At 46.9% G+C, this 17,262-nt stretch overlaps 1 protein-coding gene across 1 annotated transcript in view; it reads right to left on the minus strand.

Moving 5' to 3' along the window:
• LOC129834799 (aminopeptidase N-like) overlaps positions 1-17,262 on the minus strand; it is a 97,315-nt gene that overhangs the window by 8,403 nt on the left and 71,650 nt on the right. The window contains exons 13-19 of the mRNA XM_055900085.1: positions 16,217-16,272; positions 14,620-14,767; positions 13,087-13,178; positions 12,755-12,865; positions 8,030-8,197; positions 2,239-2,379; positions 1,513-1,594 (exon numbers count right to left, since the gene is read on the minus strand). Of these exons, the coding sequence (XP_055756060.1) occupies positions 1,513-1,594; positions 2,239-2,379; positions 8,030-8,197; positions 12,755-12,865; positions 13,087-13,178; positions 14,620-14,767; positions 16,217-16,272 (798 nt within the window). The remainder of the gene's footprint in view (positions 1-1,512; positions 1,595-2,238; positions 2,380-8,029; positions 8,198-12,754; positions 12,866-13,086; positions 13,179-14,619; positions 14,768-16,216; positions 16,273-17,262) is intronic.

Consider the following 17,262-nt stretch of genomic DNA (forward strand, 5'->3'; position numbering starts at 1 on the left):
TTTCCTAGATGATGACATTATTAATATACAGGACCAGGGAATTGACAGGTTATTAAGACAGTATTAATCTATAGGACCAGGGAATTGACAGGTTATTAAGACAGTATTAATCTATAGGACCAGGGAATTGACAGGTTATTAAGACAGTATTAATCTATGTTTGCCTGAGAGTTTCTGTTTCCTAGATGATGACAGTATTAATCTATAGGACCAGGGAATTGACAGGTTATTAAGACAGTATTAATATACAGGACCAGGGAATTGACAGGTTATTAAGACAGTATTAATCTATAGGACCAGGGAATTGACAGGTTATTAAGACAGTATTAATCTATGTTTGCCTGAGAGTTTCTGTTTCCTAGATGATGACATTATTAATATACAGGACCAGGGAATTGACAGGTTATTAAGACAGTATTAATCTATAGGACCAGGGAATTGACAGGTTATTAAGACAGTATTAATCTATAGGACCAGGGAATTGACAGGTTATTAAGACAGTATTAATCTATGTTTGCCTGAGAGTTTCTGTTTCCTAGATGATGACAGTATTAATCTATAGGACCAGGGAATTGACAGGTTATTAAGACAGTATTAATATACAGGACCAGGGAATTGACAGGTTATTAAGACAGTATTAATCTATAGGACCAGGGAATTGACAGGTTATTAAGACAGTATTAATCTATGTTTGCCTGAGAGTTTCTGTTTCCTAGATGATGAGAGTATTAATCTATAGGACCAGGGAATTGACAGGTTATTAAGACAGTATTAATCTATAGGACCAGGGAATTGACAGGTTTTTAAGACAGTATTAATCTATAGGACCAGGGAATTGACAGGTTATTAAGACAGTATTAATCTATAGGACCAGAGAATGGACAGGTTATTAAGACAGTATTAATCTATAGGACCAGAGAATTGACATGTTATTAAGACAGTATTAATCTATAGGACCAGGGAATTGACAGGTTATTAAGATAGTATTAATATACAGGACCAGGGAATTGACAGGTTATTAAGACAGTATTAATCTATGTTTGCCTGAGAGTTTCTGTTTCCAGGATGATGACAGCGTCCACCCTGATTAAGGTATGTTTTACTGAACCGTTGTTGAATAGATCCATTAAATGTTTGGAAGCATCTGTACCACCAGTGGGCTGGCGTTTTTCTATTCGTTAACCGGACCCGTTTCTCTCTCATTATACCGGTTCACACGTCAGGAGATAACACTCTAATTGTGTTAACTATAGCAGCGTGACATCAGCAACCAGGAAGACAACTGGACGTCTGGGGTTGGATCACGGTCACACAGAAGCTCTGATTGGCCTGTACCTGTTTCAGTTCAAACTTCACAGTCACACAGAGACACAGAAGCTCTGATTGGGCTGTACCTGTTTCAGTTCAAACTTCACAGTCACACAGAGACACAGAAGCTCTGATTGGGCTGTACCTGTTTCAGTTCAAACTTCACAGTCACACAGAGACACAGAAGCTCTGATTGGCCTGTACCTGTTTCAGTTCAAACTCTGAGGAGAAGCGCCTGGTGATGCCTTCAATGAGCCGTGCGAAGGACAACGATCCCCCTCCGTAACTACAAGACGAGAAGACATAAATATGGTCCACATTCAACACATTGAAAAGTCATTGACAAAGTACCAAGCCAAAGACAGGCCCACAACATTACCCTATATGACCAGAGGTAGTGTACTATATAGGGAGTAGGGTGCCACTACGTTTGACCAGTGGTAGTTTACTATATAGGGAGTAGGGTGCCACTACGTTTGACCAGTGGTAGTGTACTATATAGGGAGTAGGGTGCCACTACGTTTGACCAGTGGTAGTGTACTATATAGGGATTAGGGTGCCACTACTTTTGACCAGAGGTAGTATACTACATAGGGAGTAGGGTGCCACTACTTTTGACCAGAGGTAGTATACTACATAGGGAGTAGGGTGCCACTACTTTTGACCAGAGGTAGTATACTACATAGGGAGTAGGGTGCCACTACTTTTGACCAGAGGTAGTATACTACATAGGGAGTAGGGTGCCACTACTTTTGACCAGAGGTAGTATACTACATAGGGAGTAGGGTGCCACTACTTTTGACCAGAGGTAGTATACTACATAGGGAGTAGGGTGCCATTTGGGACCTAAACATTATAATGAATAGCTGCCAATACATGACAGTGTTCACATTAGACAGATGCATTATAGACATGTTGGGTCCTACTCACTCATTAAATAAGTGGTCCCAGTTGGTTCTGACAAAGTCCCAAGCCAGAGACTGGCCCACAACATTACCAGCAATGTACACAATGGTGGATGTGGCATCCTGTTTACGAATCTTCTCTGGATCCAGGCAGTAGTTCAGATACCTGAAAGCCAAACACACAGATCAGATCCATCCTGAATGATCCTCCACAGCTACATTGATCAACTCTAATACTCTTTGATTCCTACACGCTGCACTACTTTGACCAGAACACATACATTTACATTACATTTAAGTCATTTAGCAGACGCTCTTATCCAGAGCGACTGGGCACATAGAGGGCTCATAGAGGGGTCATAGAGGGCTCATAGAGGGGTCATAGAGGGGTCATAGAGGGGTCATAGAGGGCACATAGAGGGCTCATAGAGGGGTCATACAGGGCTCATAGAGGGCTCATAGAGGGGTCATAGAGGGCACATAGAGGGGTCATAGAGGGGTCATAGAGGGCTCATAGAGGGCTCATAGAGGGCTCATAGAGGGCTCATAGAGGGGTCATAGAGGGCACATAGAGGGCTCATAGAGGGGTCATAGAGGGGTCATAGAGGGGTCATAGAGGGGTCATAGAGGGGTCATAGAGGGCTCATAGAGGGCTCATAGAGGGCTCATAGAGGGGTCATACAGGGCTCATAGAGGGGTCATAGAGGGGTCATAGAGGGCTCATAGAGGGCTCATAGAGGGCTCATAGAGGGGTCATAGAGGTCTCATAGAGGGCTCATAGAGGGGTCATACAGGGCACATAGAGGGCTCATAGAGGGCACATAGAGGGCACATAGAGGGCACATAGAGGGCTACTAGATGGCTCATAGAGGGCTCATAGAGGGCTCATAGAGGGCTACTAGACGGCTCATAGAGGGCTCATAGAGGGCCCATAGAGGGCTCATAGAGGGCACATAGAGGGCTCACAGAGGGCCAATAGTGGGCTCATAGAGGGCTACTAGATGGCTCATAGAGGACTCATAGAGGGCACATAGAGGGGTCATACAGGGCTCATAGAGGGGTCATAGAGGGCTCATAGAGGGGTCATAGAGGGCTCATAGAGGGCTCATAGAGGGCACATAGAGGGGTCATAGAGGGCCCATAGAGGGCTCATAGAGGGCTCATAGAGGGATCATAGAGGGCACATAGAGGGCTCATAGAGGGGTCATAGAGGGCTCATAGAGGGCTCATAGAGGGGTCATACAGGGCACATAGAGGGCTCATAGAGGGGTCAGAGGGGTCATAGAGGGCTCATAGAGGGGTCATAGAGGGGTCATAGAGGGCTCATAGAGGGCTCATAGAGGGCTCATAGAGGGGTCATAGAGGGCTCATAGAGGGCACATAGACTGCACATAGAGGTCTCATAGAGGGCTCATAGAGGGCTCATAGAGGGGTTATAGAGGGCACATAGAGGGCTCATAGAGGGTTCATAGAGGGCTCATAGAGGGGTCATAGAGGGCACATAGAGGGCTCATAGAGGGGTCATAGATGGCACATAGAGGGCTCATAGAGGGCAAATAGAGGGCTCATAGAGGGCTCATAGAGGGCTCCTAGAGGGGTCATAGAGGGCTCATAGAGGGCTCATAGAGGGCTCATAGAGGGCTCAGAGGGGTCATAGAGGGCTCATAGAGGGCTCATAGAGGGGTCATAGAGGGGTCATAGAGGGCTCATAGAGGGCTCATAGAGGGGTCATAGAGGGGTCATAGAGGGCACATAGACTGCACATAGAGGTCTCATAGAGGGCTCATAGAGGGCTCATAGAGGGGTTATAGAGGGGTTATAGAGGGCACATAGAGGGCTCATAGAGGGTTCATAGAGGGCTCATAGAGGGGTCATAGAGGGCACATAGAGGGCTCATAGAGGGGTCATAGATGGCACATAGAGGTCTCATAGAGGGCAAATAGAGGGCTCATAGAGGGCTCATAGAGGGCTCCTAGAGGGGTCATAGAGGGCTCATAGAGGGCTCATAGAGTGCACATAGAGGGCTCATAGAGGGCTCATAGAGGGCTCATAGAGGGGTCATAGAGGGCACATAGAGGGCTCATAGAGGGCTCATAGAGGGGTACTAGATGGCTCATAGAGGGCACATAGAGGGCTCATAGAGGGCTCATAGAGGGCTACTAGATGGCTTATAGAGGGGTCATAGAGGGCTCATAGAGGGCTCATAGAGGGCGCATAGAGGGCTCATAGAGGGCTACTAGATGTCTCATAGAGGGCACATAGAGGGCTCATAGAGGGCACATAGAGGGCTCATAGAGGGCTCATAGAGGGCTACTAGATGGCTCATAGAGGGCTCATAGAGGGCTCATAGAGGGCTCATAGAGTGTACATAGAGGGATACTAGATGGCTCATAGAGGGCTCATATAGGGCACATAGAGGGCTACTAGATGGCTCATACAGGGCTCATAGAGGGCTCATAAAGGGCTCATAGTGGGCTCATAGAGGGCTACTAGATGGCTCATAGAGGGCTCATAGAGGGCCCATAGAGGGCTCATAGAGGGCACATAGAGGGCTCATAGAGGGCACATAGAGGGCTACTAGATGGCTCATAGAGGGCTCATAGAGGGATCAGAGGGCTCATAGAGGGCTCATAGAGGGCTCATAGAGGGCTCATAGAGGGCCCATAGAGGGCTCATAGAGGGCACAGAGGGCTCACAGAGGGCCCATAGTGGGTTCATTGAGGGCTACTAGATGGCTCATAGAGGACTCATAGAGGGCACATAGAGGGCACATAGAGGGCACATAGAGGGCTACTAGATGGCTTATAGAGGGCTCATAGAGGGCTCATAGAGGGATCATAGAGGGCAAATAGAGGGCGACTAGAGGGCTCATAGAGGGCACATAGAGGGCTACTAGATGGCTCATAGAGGGCTCATAGAGGGCTCATAGAGGGCTACTAGATGGCTCATAGAGGGCACATAGAGGGCTCATAGAGGGCACATAGAGGGCTCATAGAGGGCACATAGAGGACTCATAGAGGGCACATAGAGGGCTACTAGATGGCTCATAGAGGGCTCATAGAGGGCTCATAGAGGGCTACTAGATGGCTCATAGAGGGCTCATAGAGGGCTCATAGAGGGCACATAGAGGGCTACTAGATGGCTCATAGAGGGCTCATAGAGGGCACATAGAGGGCTACTAGATGGCTCATACAGGGCTCATAGAGGGCTCATAAAGGGCTCATAGTGGGCTCATAGAGGGCTACTAGATGGCTCATAGAGGGCTCATAGAGGGCCCATAGAGGGCTCATAGAGGGCACATAGAGGACTAATAGAGGGCACATAGAGGGCTACTAGATGGCTCATAGAGGGCTCATAGAGGGATCATAGAGGGCTCATAGAGGGCTCATAGAGGGCTCATAGAGGGCTCATAGAGGGCCCATAGAGTGCTCATAGAGGGCACATAGAGGGCTCACAGAGGGCCCATAGTGGGCTCATAGAGGGCTACTAGATGGCTCATAGAGGACTCATAGAGGGCACATAGAGGGCACATAGAGGGCTCACAGAGGGCCCATAGTGGGCTCATAGAGGGCTACTAGATGGCTCATAGAGGGCTCATAGAGGGGTACTAGATGGCTCATAGAGGGCACATAGAGGGCTCATAGAGGGCTCATAGAGGGCTACTAGATGGCTTATAGAGGGATCATAGAGGGCTCATAGAGGGCTCATAGAGGGCTCATAGAGGGCTACTAGATGGCTCATAGAGGGCACATAGAGGGCTCATAGAGGGCACATAGAGGGCTACTAGATGGCTCATAGAGGGCTCATAGAGGGCTCATAGAGGGCACATAGAGGGCTACTAGATGGCTCATACAGGGCTCATAGAGGGCTCATAAAGGGCTCATAGTGGGCTCATAGAGGGCTACTAGATGGCTCATAGAGGGCTCATAGAGGGCCCATAGAGGGCTCATAGAGGGCACATAGAGGGCTCATAGAGGGCACATAGAGGGCTACTAGATGGCTCATAGAGGGCTCATAGAGGGATCATAGAGGGCTCATAGAGGGCTCATAGAGGGCCCATAGAGGTCTCATAGAGGGCACAGAGGGCTCACAGAGGGCCCATAGTGGGCTCATTGAGGGCTACTAGATGGCTCATAGAGGACAAATAGAGGGCACATAGAGGGCTACTAGATGGCTTATAGAGGGCTCATAGAGGGCTCATAGAGGGCAAATAGAGGGCTACTAGAGGGCTCATAGAGGGCTCATAGAGGGCAAATAGAGGGCTACTAGATGGCTCATAGAGGGCTCATAGAGGGCACATGGAGGGCTACTAGATGGCTCATACAGGGCTCATAGAGGGCTCATAAAGGGCTCATAGTGGGCTCATAGAGGGCTACTAGATGGCTCATAGAGGGTTCATAGAGGGCCCATAGAGGGCTCATAGAGGGCACATAGAGGGCTCATAGAGGGCACATAGAGGGCTACTAGATGGCTCATAGAGGGCTCATAGAGGGATCATAGAGGGCTCATAGAGGGCTCATAGAGGGCTCATAGAGGGCTCATAGAGGGCTCATAGAGGGCCCATAGAGTGCTCATAGAGGGCACATATAGGGCTCACAGAGGGCCCATAGTGGGCTCATAGAGGGCTACTAGATGGCTCATAGAGGACTCATAGAGGGCACATAGAGGGCCCATAGAGCAGTAGTGCACTGTAAATAAGAAATAGGGTTCCATTTCACCTGTTCAGTAACCACCTGGTGCAGGCCAAAAGTCATCCTCACCTGTTCAGTAACCAGGGAACCCTGGTGCAGGCCAGAAGTCCTCCTCACCTGTTCAGTAACCAGAGACCCCTGGTGCAGACCAGAAGTCATCCTCACCTGTTCAGTAACCAGAGACCCCTGGTGCAGGCCAGAGGTCCTCCTCACCTGTTCAGTAACCAGAGACCCCTGGTGCAGGCCAAAAGTCATCCTCACCTGTTCAGTAACCAGAGACCCCTGGTGCAGGCCAGAGGTCCTCCTCACCTGTTCAGTAACCAGAGACCCCTGGTGCAGGCCAGAAGTCCTCCTCACCTGTTCAGTAACCAGAGACCCCTGGTGCAGGCCAGAAGTCATCCTCACCTGTTCAGTAACCAGAGACCCCTGGTGCAGGCCAGAAGTCATCCTCACCTGTTCAGTAACCAGAGACCCCTGGTGCAGGCCAGAAGTCATCCTCACCTGTTCAGTAACCAGGGACCCCTGGTGCAGGCCAGAAGTCATCCTCACCTGTTCAGTAACCAGAGACCCCTGGTGCAGGCCAGAAGTCATCCTCACCTGTTCAGTAACCAGAGACCCCTGGTGCAAGCCAGAAGTCATCCTCACCTGTTCAGTAACCAGAGACCCCTGGTGCAGGCCAGAGGTCCTCCTCACCTGTTCAGTAACCAGAGACCCCTGGTGCAGGCCAGAAGTCAATCTCATCTGTTCAGTAACCAGGGAACCCTGGTGCAGGCCAGAAGTCCTTCTCACCTGTTCAGTAACCAGAGACCCCTGGTGCAGGCCAGAAGTCCTTCTCACCTGTTCAGTAACCAGAGACCCCTGGTGCAGGCCAGAAGTCCTCCTCACCTGTTCAGTAACCAGGGAACCCTGGTGCAGGCCAGAAGTCCTCCTCACCTGTTCAGTAACCAGGGAACCCTGGTGCAGGCCAGAAGTCCTCCTCACCTGTTCAGTAACCAGAGACACCTGATGCAGGCCAGAGGTCCTCCTCACCTGTTCAGTAACCAGAGACCCCTGGTGCAGGCCAGAAGTCATCCTCACCTGTTCAGTAGCCAGGGAACCCTGGTGCAGGCCAGAAGTCATCCTCACCTGTTCAGTAGCCAGGGGACCCTGGTGCAAGCCAGGGCATACATCAGCTTGTCAGCTTCAGAGGCAATGGAAGCCTCTTTGTACATCCTCCAGGCGAAGTCCCACTCCTTCACCCCTCCTGCTGCGATGGCCCTGCAGTACACTGTCTTCCTCAGGTTGGGGTGAATCCTGGACCACACAATGTAAAAGAGATCATCGCACCAGGCCATCAAACACCAGAGTCAAGGTGAAAAGAACAGACTTCAACACTAGGGTTGGGATCAATAACAGTCTGCAACACTAGGGTTGGGATCAATACCAGTCTTCAACACTAGGGTTGGGATCAATACCAGTCTTCAACACTAGGGTTGGGATCAATAACAGTCTCCAACACTAGGGTTGGGATCAATACCAGTCTTCAACACTAGGGTTGGGATCAAAAACAGTCTTCAACACTAGGGTTGGGATCAATAACAGTCTCCAACACTAGGGTTTTGATCAATAACAGTCTCCAACACTAGGGTTGAGATCATTAACAGTCTCCAACACTAGGGTTGGGATCAATAACAGTCTTCAACACTAGGGTTGGGATCAATAACAGTCTTCAACACTAGGGTTGGGATCAATACCAGTCTACAACACTAGGGTTGGGATCAATACCAGTCTTCAACACTAGGGTTGGGATCAATAACAGTCTTCAACACTAGGGTCGGGATCAATACCAGTCTACAACACTAGGGTTGGGATCAATAACAGTCTTCAACACTAGGGGTGGGATCAATAACAGTCTCCAACACTAGGGTTGGGATCAATAACAGTCTTCAACACTAGGGTTGGGATCAATAACAGTCTTCAACACTAGGGGTGGGATCAATAACAGTCTTCAACACTAGGGTTGGGATCAATAATAGTCAGCAACACTAGGGTTGGGATCAATAACAGTCTTCAACACTAGGGTTGGGATCAATAACAGTCTCCAACACTAGGGTCGAGATCAATAACAGTCTTCAACACAAGGGTCGGGATCAATAACAGTCTTCAACACCAGGGTTGGGATCAATAACAGTCTTCAACACTAGGGTTGGGATCAATAACAGTCTCCAACACTAGGGTTGAGATCAATAACAGTCTTCAACACTAGGGTCAGGATCAATAACAGTCTTCAACACTAGGGTTGGGATCAATAACAGTCCTTAACACTAGGGTTGGGATCAATAACAGGCTTCAACACTAGGGTTGGGATCAATAACAGTCTTCAACACTAGGGTTTGGATCAATAACAGTCTTCAACATTAGGGTTGGGATCAATAACAGTCTTCAACACTAGGGTTGAGATCAATAACAGTCTTCAACACTAGGGTTGGGATCAATAACAGTCTCCAACACTAGGGTTGGGATCAATAACAGTCTCCAACACTAGGGTTGGGATCAATAACAGTCAGCAACACTAGGGTTGGGATCAATACCAGTCTGCAACACTAGTTTTTGAGATCAATAACAGTCTTCAACACTAGGGTTGGGATCAATACCAGTCTGCAACACTAGTTTTTGAGATCAATAACAGTCTTCAACACTAGGGTTGCGATCAATAACAGTCTTCAACACTAGGGTTGGGATCAATAACAGTCTAGGGTTGGGATCAATAACAGTCTCCAACACTAGGGTCGAGATCAATAACAGTCTCCAACACTAGGGTCGAGATCAATAACAGTCTTCAACACAAGGGTCAGGATCAATAACAGTCTTCAACACTAGGGTTGGGATCAATAACAGTCTTCAACACTAGGGTTGGGATCAATAACAGTCTTCAACACTAGGGTTTGGATCAATACCAGTCTTCAACACTAGGGTTGGGATCAATAACAATCTTCAACACTAGGGTTGGGATCAATAACAGTCTTCAACACTAGGGTTGGGATCAATAACAGTCTTCAACACTAGGGTTGGGATCAATAACAGTCTTTAACACTAGGGTTGGGATCAATAACAGTCTTCAACACTAGGGTTGGGATCAATAACAGTCTTCAACACTAGGGTTGGGATCAATAACAGTCTTTAACACTAGGGTTGGGATCAATAACAGTCTTCAACACTAGGGTTGAGATCAATAACAGTCTTCAACACTAGGGTTGGGATCAATAACAGTCTTCAACACTAGGGTTGGGATCAATAACAGTCTTCAACACTAGGGTTGGGATCAATACCAGTCAACACTAGGGTTGAGATCAATAACAGTATTCAACACTAGGGTTGGGATCAATAACAGTCTCCAACGCTAGGGTTGGGATCAATAACAGTATTCAACACTAGGGTTGGGATCAATAACAGTATTCAACACTAGGGTTGGGATCAATAACAGTCTTCAACACTAGGGTTGGGATCAATAACATTCTCCAACACTAGGGTTGGGATCAATAACAGTCTCCAACACTAGGGTTGGGATCAATAACAGTTTTCAACACTAGGGTTGGGATCAATAACAGTCTCCAACACTAGGGTTGGGATCAATAACAGTCTCCAACACTAGGGTTGGGATCAATACCAGTCTAGGGTTGGGATCAATAACAGTCTCCAACACTAGGGTTGGGATCAATACCAGTCTCCAACACTAGGGTTGGGATCAATAACAGTCTAGGGTTGGGATCAATACCAGTCTTCAACACTAGGTTTGGGATCAATAGCAGTCTTCAACACTAGGGTTGGGATCAATAACAGTTTCCAACACTAGGGTTGGGATCAATAACAGCCTTCAACACTAGGGTTGGGATCAATAACAGCCTTCAACACTAAGGTTGGGATCAATAACAGCCTTCAACACTAGGGTTGGGATCAATAACAGTTTTCAACACTAGGGTTGGGATCAATACCAGTCTAGGGTTGGGATCAATAACAGTCTCCAACACTAGGGTTGGGATCAATACCAGTCTCCAACACTAGGGTTGGGATCAATAACAGTTTTCAACACTAGGGTTGGGATCAATACCAGTCTCCAACACTAGGGTTGGGATCAATAACAGTCTTCAACACTAGGGTTGGGATCAATAACAGCCTTCAACACTAGGGTTGAGATCAATAACAGTCTCCAACACTAGGGTTGGGATCAATAACAGTCTCCAACACTAGGGTTGGGATCAATAACAGTCTTCAACACTAGGGTTGGGATCAATAACAGTCTTCAACACTAGGGTTGGGATCAATACCAGTCTTCAACACTAGGGTTGGGATCAATAACAGTCTTCAACACTAGGGTTGGGATCAATAACAGTCTCCAACACTAGGGTTGGGATCAATACCAGTCTCCAACACTAGGGTTGGGATCAATAACAGTCTTTAACACTAGGGTTGGGATCAATAACAGTCTTCAACACTAGGGTAGGGTTCAATAACAGTCTCCAACACTAGGGTCAGGATCAATACCAGTCTTCAACACTAGGGTTGGGATCAATAACAGTCCTTAACACTAGGGTTGGGATCAATAACAGTCTCCAACACTAGGGTTGGGATCAATACCAGTCTCCAACACTAGGGTTGGGATCAATAACAGTCTTCAACACTAGTGTTGGGATCAATAACAGTCTTTAACACTAGGGTTGGGATCAATAACAGTCTCCAACACTAGGGTTGGGATCAATAACAGTCTCCAACACTAGGGTTGGGATCAATAACAGTCTAGGGTTGGGATCAATACCAGTCTCCAACACCAGGGTTGGGATCAATACCAGTCTCCAACACTAGGGTTGGGATCAATACCAGTCTTCAACACTAGGGTTGGGATCAATAACAGTCTTCAACACTAGGGTTGGGATCAATAACAGTCTTCAACACTAGGGTCGGGATCAATAACAGTCTCCAACACTAGGGTCGAGATCAATAACAGTCTCCAACACTAGGGTCGAGATCAATAACAGTCTTCAACACTAGGGTTGGGATCAATAACAGTCTTCAACACTAGGGTCGGGATCAATAACAGTCTCCAACTCTAGGGTCGAGATCAATACCAGTCTCCAACACTAGGGTTGGGATCAATAACAGTCTTCAACACTAGGGTTGGGATCAATAACAGTCTTCAACACTAGGGTTGGGATCAATACCAGTCTCCAACACTAGGGTTGAGATCAATAACAGTCTCCAACACTAGGGTTGGGATCAATAACAGTCTCCAACACTAGGGTTGGGATCAATAACAGTCTTCAACACTAGGGTTGAGGAGGAGAAGGAGAGGAGAGGAGAGGAGAGTAGAAGAGAAGAGAATAGAGGAGAGGAGGGGAGGGGAGAGGAGAGGAGAGGAGAGGAGAGGAGAGGAGGGGAGAGGAGAGGAGAGGAGAGGAGAGGAGAGGAGAGGAGAGGAGAGGAGAGGAGAGGAGAGGAGAGGTGAAGAGAGAAGAGAAGAGGAGAGGAGAAGAGAGGAGAGGAGAGGAGAGGAGAGGAGAGGAGAGGAGAGGAGAGGTGAAGAGAGAAGAGAAGAGGAGAGGAGAAGAGAGGAGAAGAGAGGAGAGAAGAGGAGAGGAGAAGAGAGGAGAAGAGAGAAGAGAGGAGAGGAGAGGAGAGGAGAGGAGAGGAGAGGAGAGGAGAGGAGAGGAGAGGAGAGGAGAGGAGAGGAGAGGAGAGGAGAGGAGAGGTGAAGAGAGAAGAGAAGAGGAGAGGAGAAGAGAGGAGAAGAGAGAAGAGGAGAGGAGAGGAGAGGAGAGGAGGAGAGGGAAGAGAGGAGAGGAGAGGAGAGGAGAGGAGAGGGATCTCTGTCCTCACCTGTTGTTCTCAGGCGTATTCATCCAGTCTTTGAACCAGCCTGTAGTCAGCTCCTCACAGCCTGCTACTCCTGTACTGCAGGCTATAGAGATGGCATTCACCTGGTTGTACCTGGAGACGGGAGAGGAAATTACAAACGAAAAAGAAGAAACTCTTAACGGTATACTGACCTCACAACTTACTACTCCAACTTATTGAGGAGATTCATGACATCTGGATAAGATCTGTCATTTTGAGCTGACTGAGTGTTTAGTCTTATAAAATATAATTTCTAACTATAGTGACATTTTCTCTCTGTATCCATCAACATGTTGAAAGGTAGACGTTCTTACTGGTCAGTGTGTTTCTCAGGAATCTTGGTCCAGTCAGCAGTGATAGTCTTGAAGTGGTTGAAAAGAGGCGTGACTTGTTTATTGAGGTAAGCCTGAAAGATAAGAACAGAACTCGCTGTTTATTGAGGTAAGCCTGAAAGATAAGAACAGAACTCGCTGTTTATTGAGGTAAGCCTGAAAGATAAGAACAGAACTCGCTGTTTATTGAGGTAAGCCTGAAAGATAAGAACAGAACTCGTTGTTTATTGAGGTAAGCCTGAAAGATAAGAACAGAACTCGCTGTTTATTGAGGTAAGCCTGAAAGATAAGAACAGAACTCGCTGTTTATTGAGGTAAGCCTGAAAGATAAGAACAGAACTCGCTGTTTATTGAGGTAAGCCTGAAAGATAAGAACAGAACTCGCTGTTTATTGAGGTAAGCCTGAAAGATAAGAACAGAACTCGTTGTTTATTGAGGTAAGCCTGAAAGATAAGAACAGAACTCGCTGTTTATTGAGGTAAGCCTGAAAGATAAGAACAGAACTCGCTGTTTATTGAGGTAAGCCTGAAAGATAAGAACAGAACTCGCTGTTTATTGAGGTAAGCCTGAAAGATAAGAACAGAACTCGCTGTTTATTGAGGTAAGCCTGAAAGATAAGAACAGAACTCGTTGTTTATTGAGGTAAGCCTGAAAGATAAGAACAGAACTCGCTGTTTATTGAGGTAAGCCTGAAAGATAAGAACAGAACTCGCTGTTTATTGAGGTAAGCCTGAAAGATAAGAACAGAGCTCTCTGTTTATTGAGGTAAGCCTGAAAGATAAGAACAGAACTCGCTGTTTATTGAGGTAAGCCTGAAAGATAAGAACAGAACTCACTGCATCACAACATATCAGAGATATTGGATGACATTATAATTTGCATTCCTCAGTGTCAATCAAAATGGAACAGAGTTGATCTTAATAGCAGAATATTGCATTTAAACAATATTCAGTAGTCTAGTGTTATGTCCCAGATGGAACTCTATTCCATATAGAGGCCAAAAGGAATAGGGTGCCAAATAGTAACCTGGTCAAAGTGCTACATAAGGAATAGGGTGCCATATAGTGCTCTGGTCAAAGTGCTACATAAGGAATAGGGTGCCATATAGTGCTCTGGTCAAAGTGCTACATAAGGAATAGGGTGCCATATAGTGATCTGGTCAAAGTACTACATAAAGAATAGGGTGCCATATAGTGCTCTGGTCAAAGTGCTACATAAGGAATAGGGTGCCACATAGTGATCTGGTCAAAGTACTACATAAGGAATAGGGTGCCATATAGTAATCTGGTCAAAGTACTACATAAGGAATAGGGTGCCATATAGTGCTCTGGTCAAAGTACTACATAAGGAATAGGGTGCCATATAGTGATCTGGTCAAAGTACTACATAAGGAATAGGGTGCCATATAGTGATCTGTTCAAAGTACTACATAAGGAATAGGGTGCCATATAGTGATCTGGTCAAAGTAGTACATAAGGAATAGGGTGCCATATAGGACCCCTCTATAACACTGACCTGCATGGGTCCGTAGACGTCGCTGCGGTCGAACATGAGGAAGAAGTAGCCCAGGTTGCTGTTCGCCGTTTGCCAGGGCATGTACTCTCTCTCCCTCTGAAGGAACAGGGTGGTTCTCAGAGCCAGTATGGTGCTGACTGTCCTCGCCCTGACGTGGACCAACACAGCCAGACATCACAAACACCTTTATTCTCGCCCTGACGTGGACCAACACAGCCAGACATCACAAACACCTTTATTCTCGCCCTGACGTGGACCAACACAGCCAGACATCACAAACACCTTTATTCTCGCCCTGACGTGGACCAACACAGCCAGACATCACAAACACCTTTATTCTCGCCCTGACGTGGACCAACACAGCCAGACATCACAAACACCTTTATTCTCGCCCTGACGTGGACCAACACAGCCAGACATCACAAACACCTTTATTCTCGCCCTGACGTGGACCAACACAGCCAGACATCACAAACACCTTTATTCTCGCCCTGACGTGGACCAACACAGCCAGACATCACAAACACCTTTATTCATCAAGTACATTTACATCAACCAGGAATCTAATGAAATGATGCTGACAGCAACAGACACAGAATGTTTTTTTTCTATTTTTTATTTTATTTTTATTTTACCAGGTAAGTTGACTGAGAACACGTTCTCATTTGCAGCAACGACCTGGGGAATAGTTACAGGGGAGAGGAGGGGGATGAATGAGCCAATTGTAAACTGGGGATTATTAGGTGACCATGATGGTTTGAGGGCCAGATTGGGAATTTAGCCAGGACACCGGGGTTAACACCCCTACTCTTACGATAAGTGCCATGGGATCTTTAATGACCTCAGAGAGTCAGGACACCCGTTTAACGTCCCATCCGAAAGACGCCACCCTACACAGGGCAGTGTCCCCAATCACTGCGGTGGGGCATTGGGAACTAGTTCTAGACCAGAGGATAGAGTGCCTCCTACTGGCCCTCCAACACCACTTCCAGCAGCATCTGGTCTCCCATCCAGGGACTGACCAGGACCAACCCTGCTTAGCTTCAGAAGCAAGCCAGCAGTGGTATGCAGGGTGGTATGCTGCTGGGTGAGGAGGCAATAGACAGAGGACTTTACAAATAGTCTACATGCAGACAGAATATGGACAGAGGAATTTATAGATAGTTTACATGCAGACAGAATATAGAGAGAGGACTTTATAGATAGTTTACATACAGACAGAATATAGAGAGAGGACTTTATAGATAGTTTACATACAGACAGAATATAGAGAGAGGACTTTATAGATAGTTTACATACAGACATAATATAGAGAGAGGACTTTATAGATAGTTTACATACAGACAGAATATAGAGAGAGGACTTTATAGATAGTTTACATACAGACAGAATACAGAGAGAGGACTTTATAGATAGTTTACATACAGACAGAATATAGAGAGAGGACTTTATAGATAGTTTACATACAGACAGAATATAGAGAGAGGACTTTATAGATAGTTTACATACAGACAGAATACAGAGAGAGGACTTTATAGATAGTTTACATACAGACAGAATACAGAGAGAAGACTGTGCTGTGTGGAAGAGGACTCACCTGGCCAGGTTAAAAGCATCATCCACAATCTGGGCTCTGTTGATCACTGGAATAGCCTGAATACAAACAGAGGGACGTTGAAATATGTATGGTTTCCATATTGGGACAGTCAGACGGATTTGCGCTGGTCTTCCTGAGACATAGTGATTTAGCAGGTTAGAAAGCATCATTATCATATGAACTGTTACCTCATGGTCTGTGCTGAGCTGGGTGAGGAGGCATTATCATATGGACTGTTACCTTATGGTCTGTGCTGAGCTGGGTGAGGAGGCATTATCATATGGACTGTTACCTCATGGTCTGTGCTGAGCTGGGTGAGGAGGCATTATCATATGGACTGTTACCTCATGGTCTGTACTGAGCTGGGTGAGGAGGCATTATCATATGGACTGTTACCTCATGGTCTGTGCTGAGCTGCGTGAGGAGGCATTATCATATGGACTGTTACCTCATGGTCTGTGCTGAGCTGGGTGAGGAGGCATTATCATATGGACTGTTACCTCATGGTCTGTGCTGAGCTGCGTGAGGAGGCATTATCATATGGACTGTTACCTCATGGTCTGTGCTGAGCTGGGTGAGGAGGCATTATCATATGGACTGATACCTCATGGTCTGTGCTGAGCTGGGTGAGGAGGCATTATCATATGGACTGTTACCTCATGGTCTGTGCTGAGCTGGGTGAGGAGGCATTATCATATGGACTGTTACCTCATGGTCTGTGCTGGGTGAGGAGGCATTATCATATGGACTGATACCTCATGGTCTGTGCTGAGCTGCGTGAGGATGCATTATCATATGGACTGATACCTCATGGTCTGTGCTGAGCTGGGTGAGGAGGCATTATCATATGGACTGTTACCTCATGGTCTGTGCTGAGCTGGGTGAGGAGGCATTATCATATGGACTGTTACCTCATGGTCTGTGCTGGGTGAGGAGGCATTATCATATGGACTGATACCTCATGGTCTGTGCTGAGCTGCGTGAGGAGGCATTATCATATGGACTGATACCTCATGGTCTGTGCTGAGCTGCGTGAGGAGGCATTA

The sequence above is a fragment of the Salvelinus fontinalis genome, chromosome 35 (genome assembly GCF_029448725.1).
Source record: "Salvelinus fontinalis isolate EN_2023a chromosome 35, ASM2944872v1, whole genome shotgun sequence".
NCBI lineage: Eukaryota > Metazoa > Chordata > Actinopteri > Salmoniformes > Salmonidae > Salvelinus > Salvelinus fontinalis.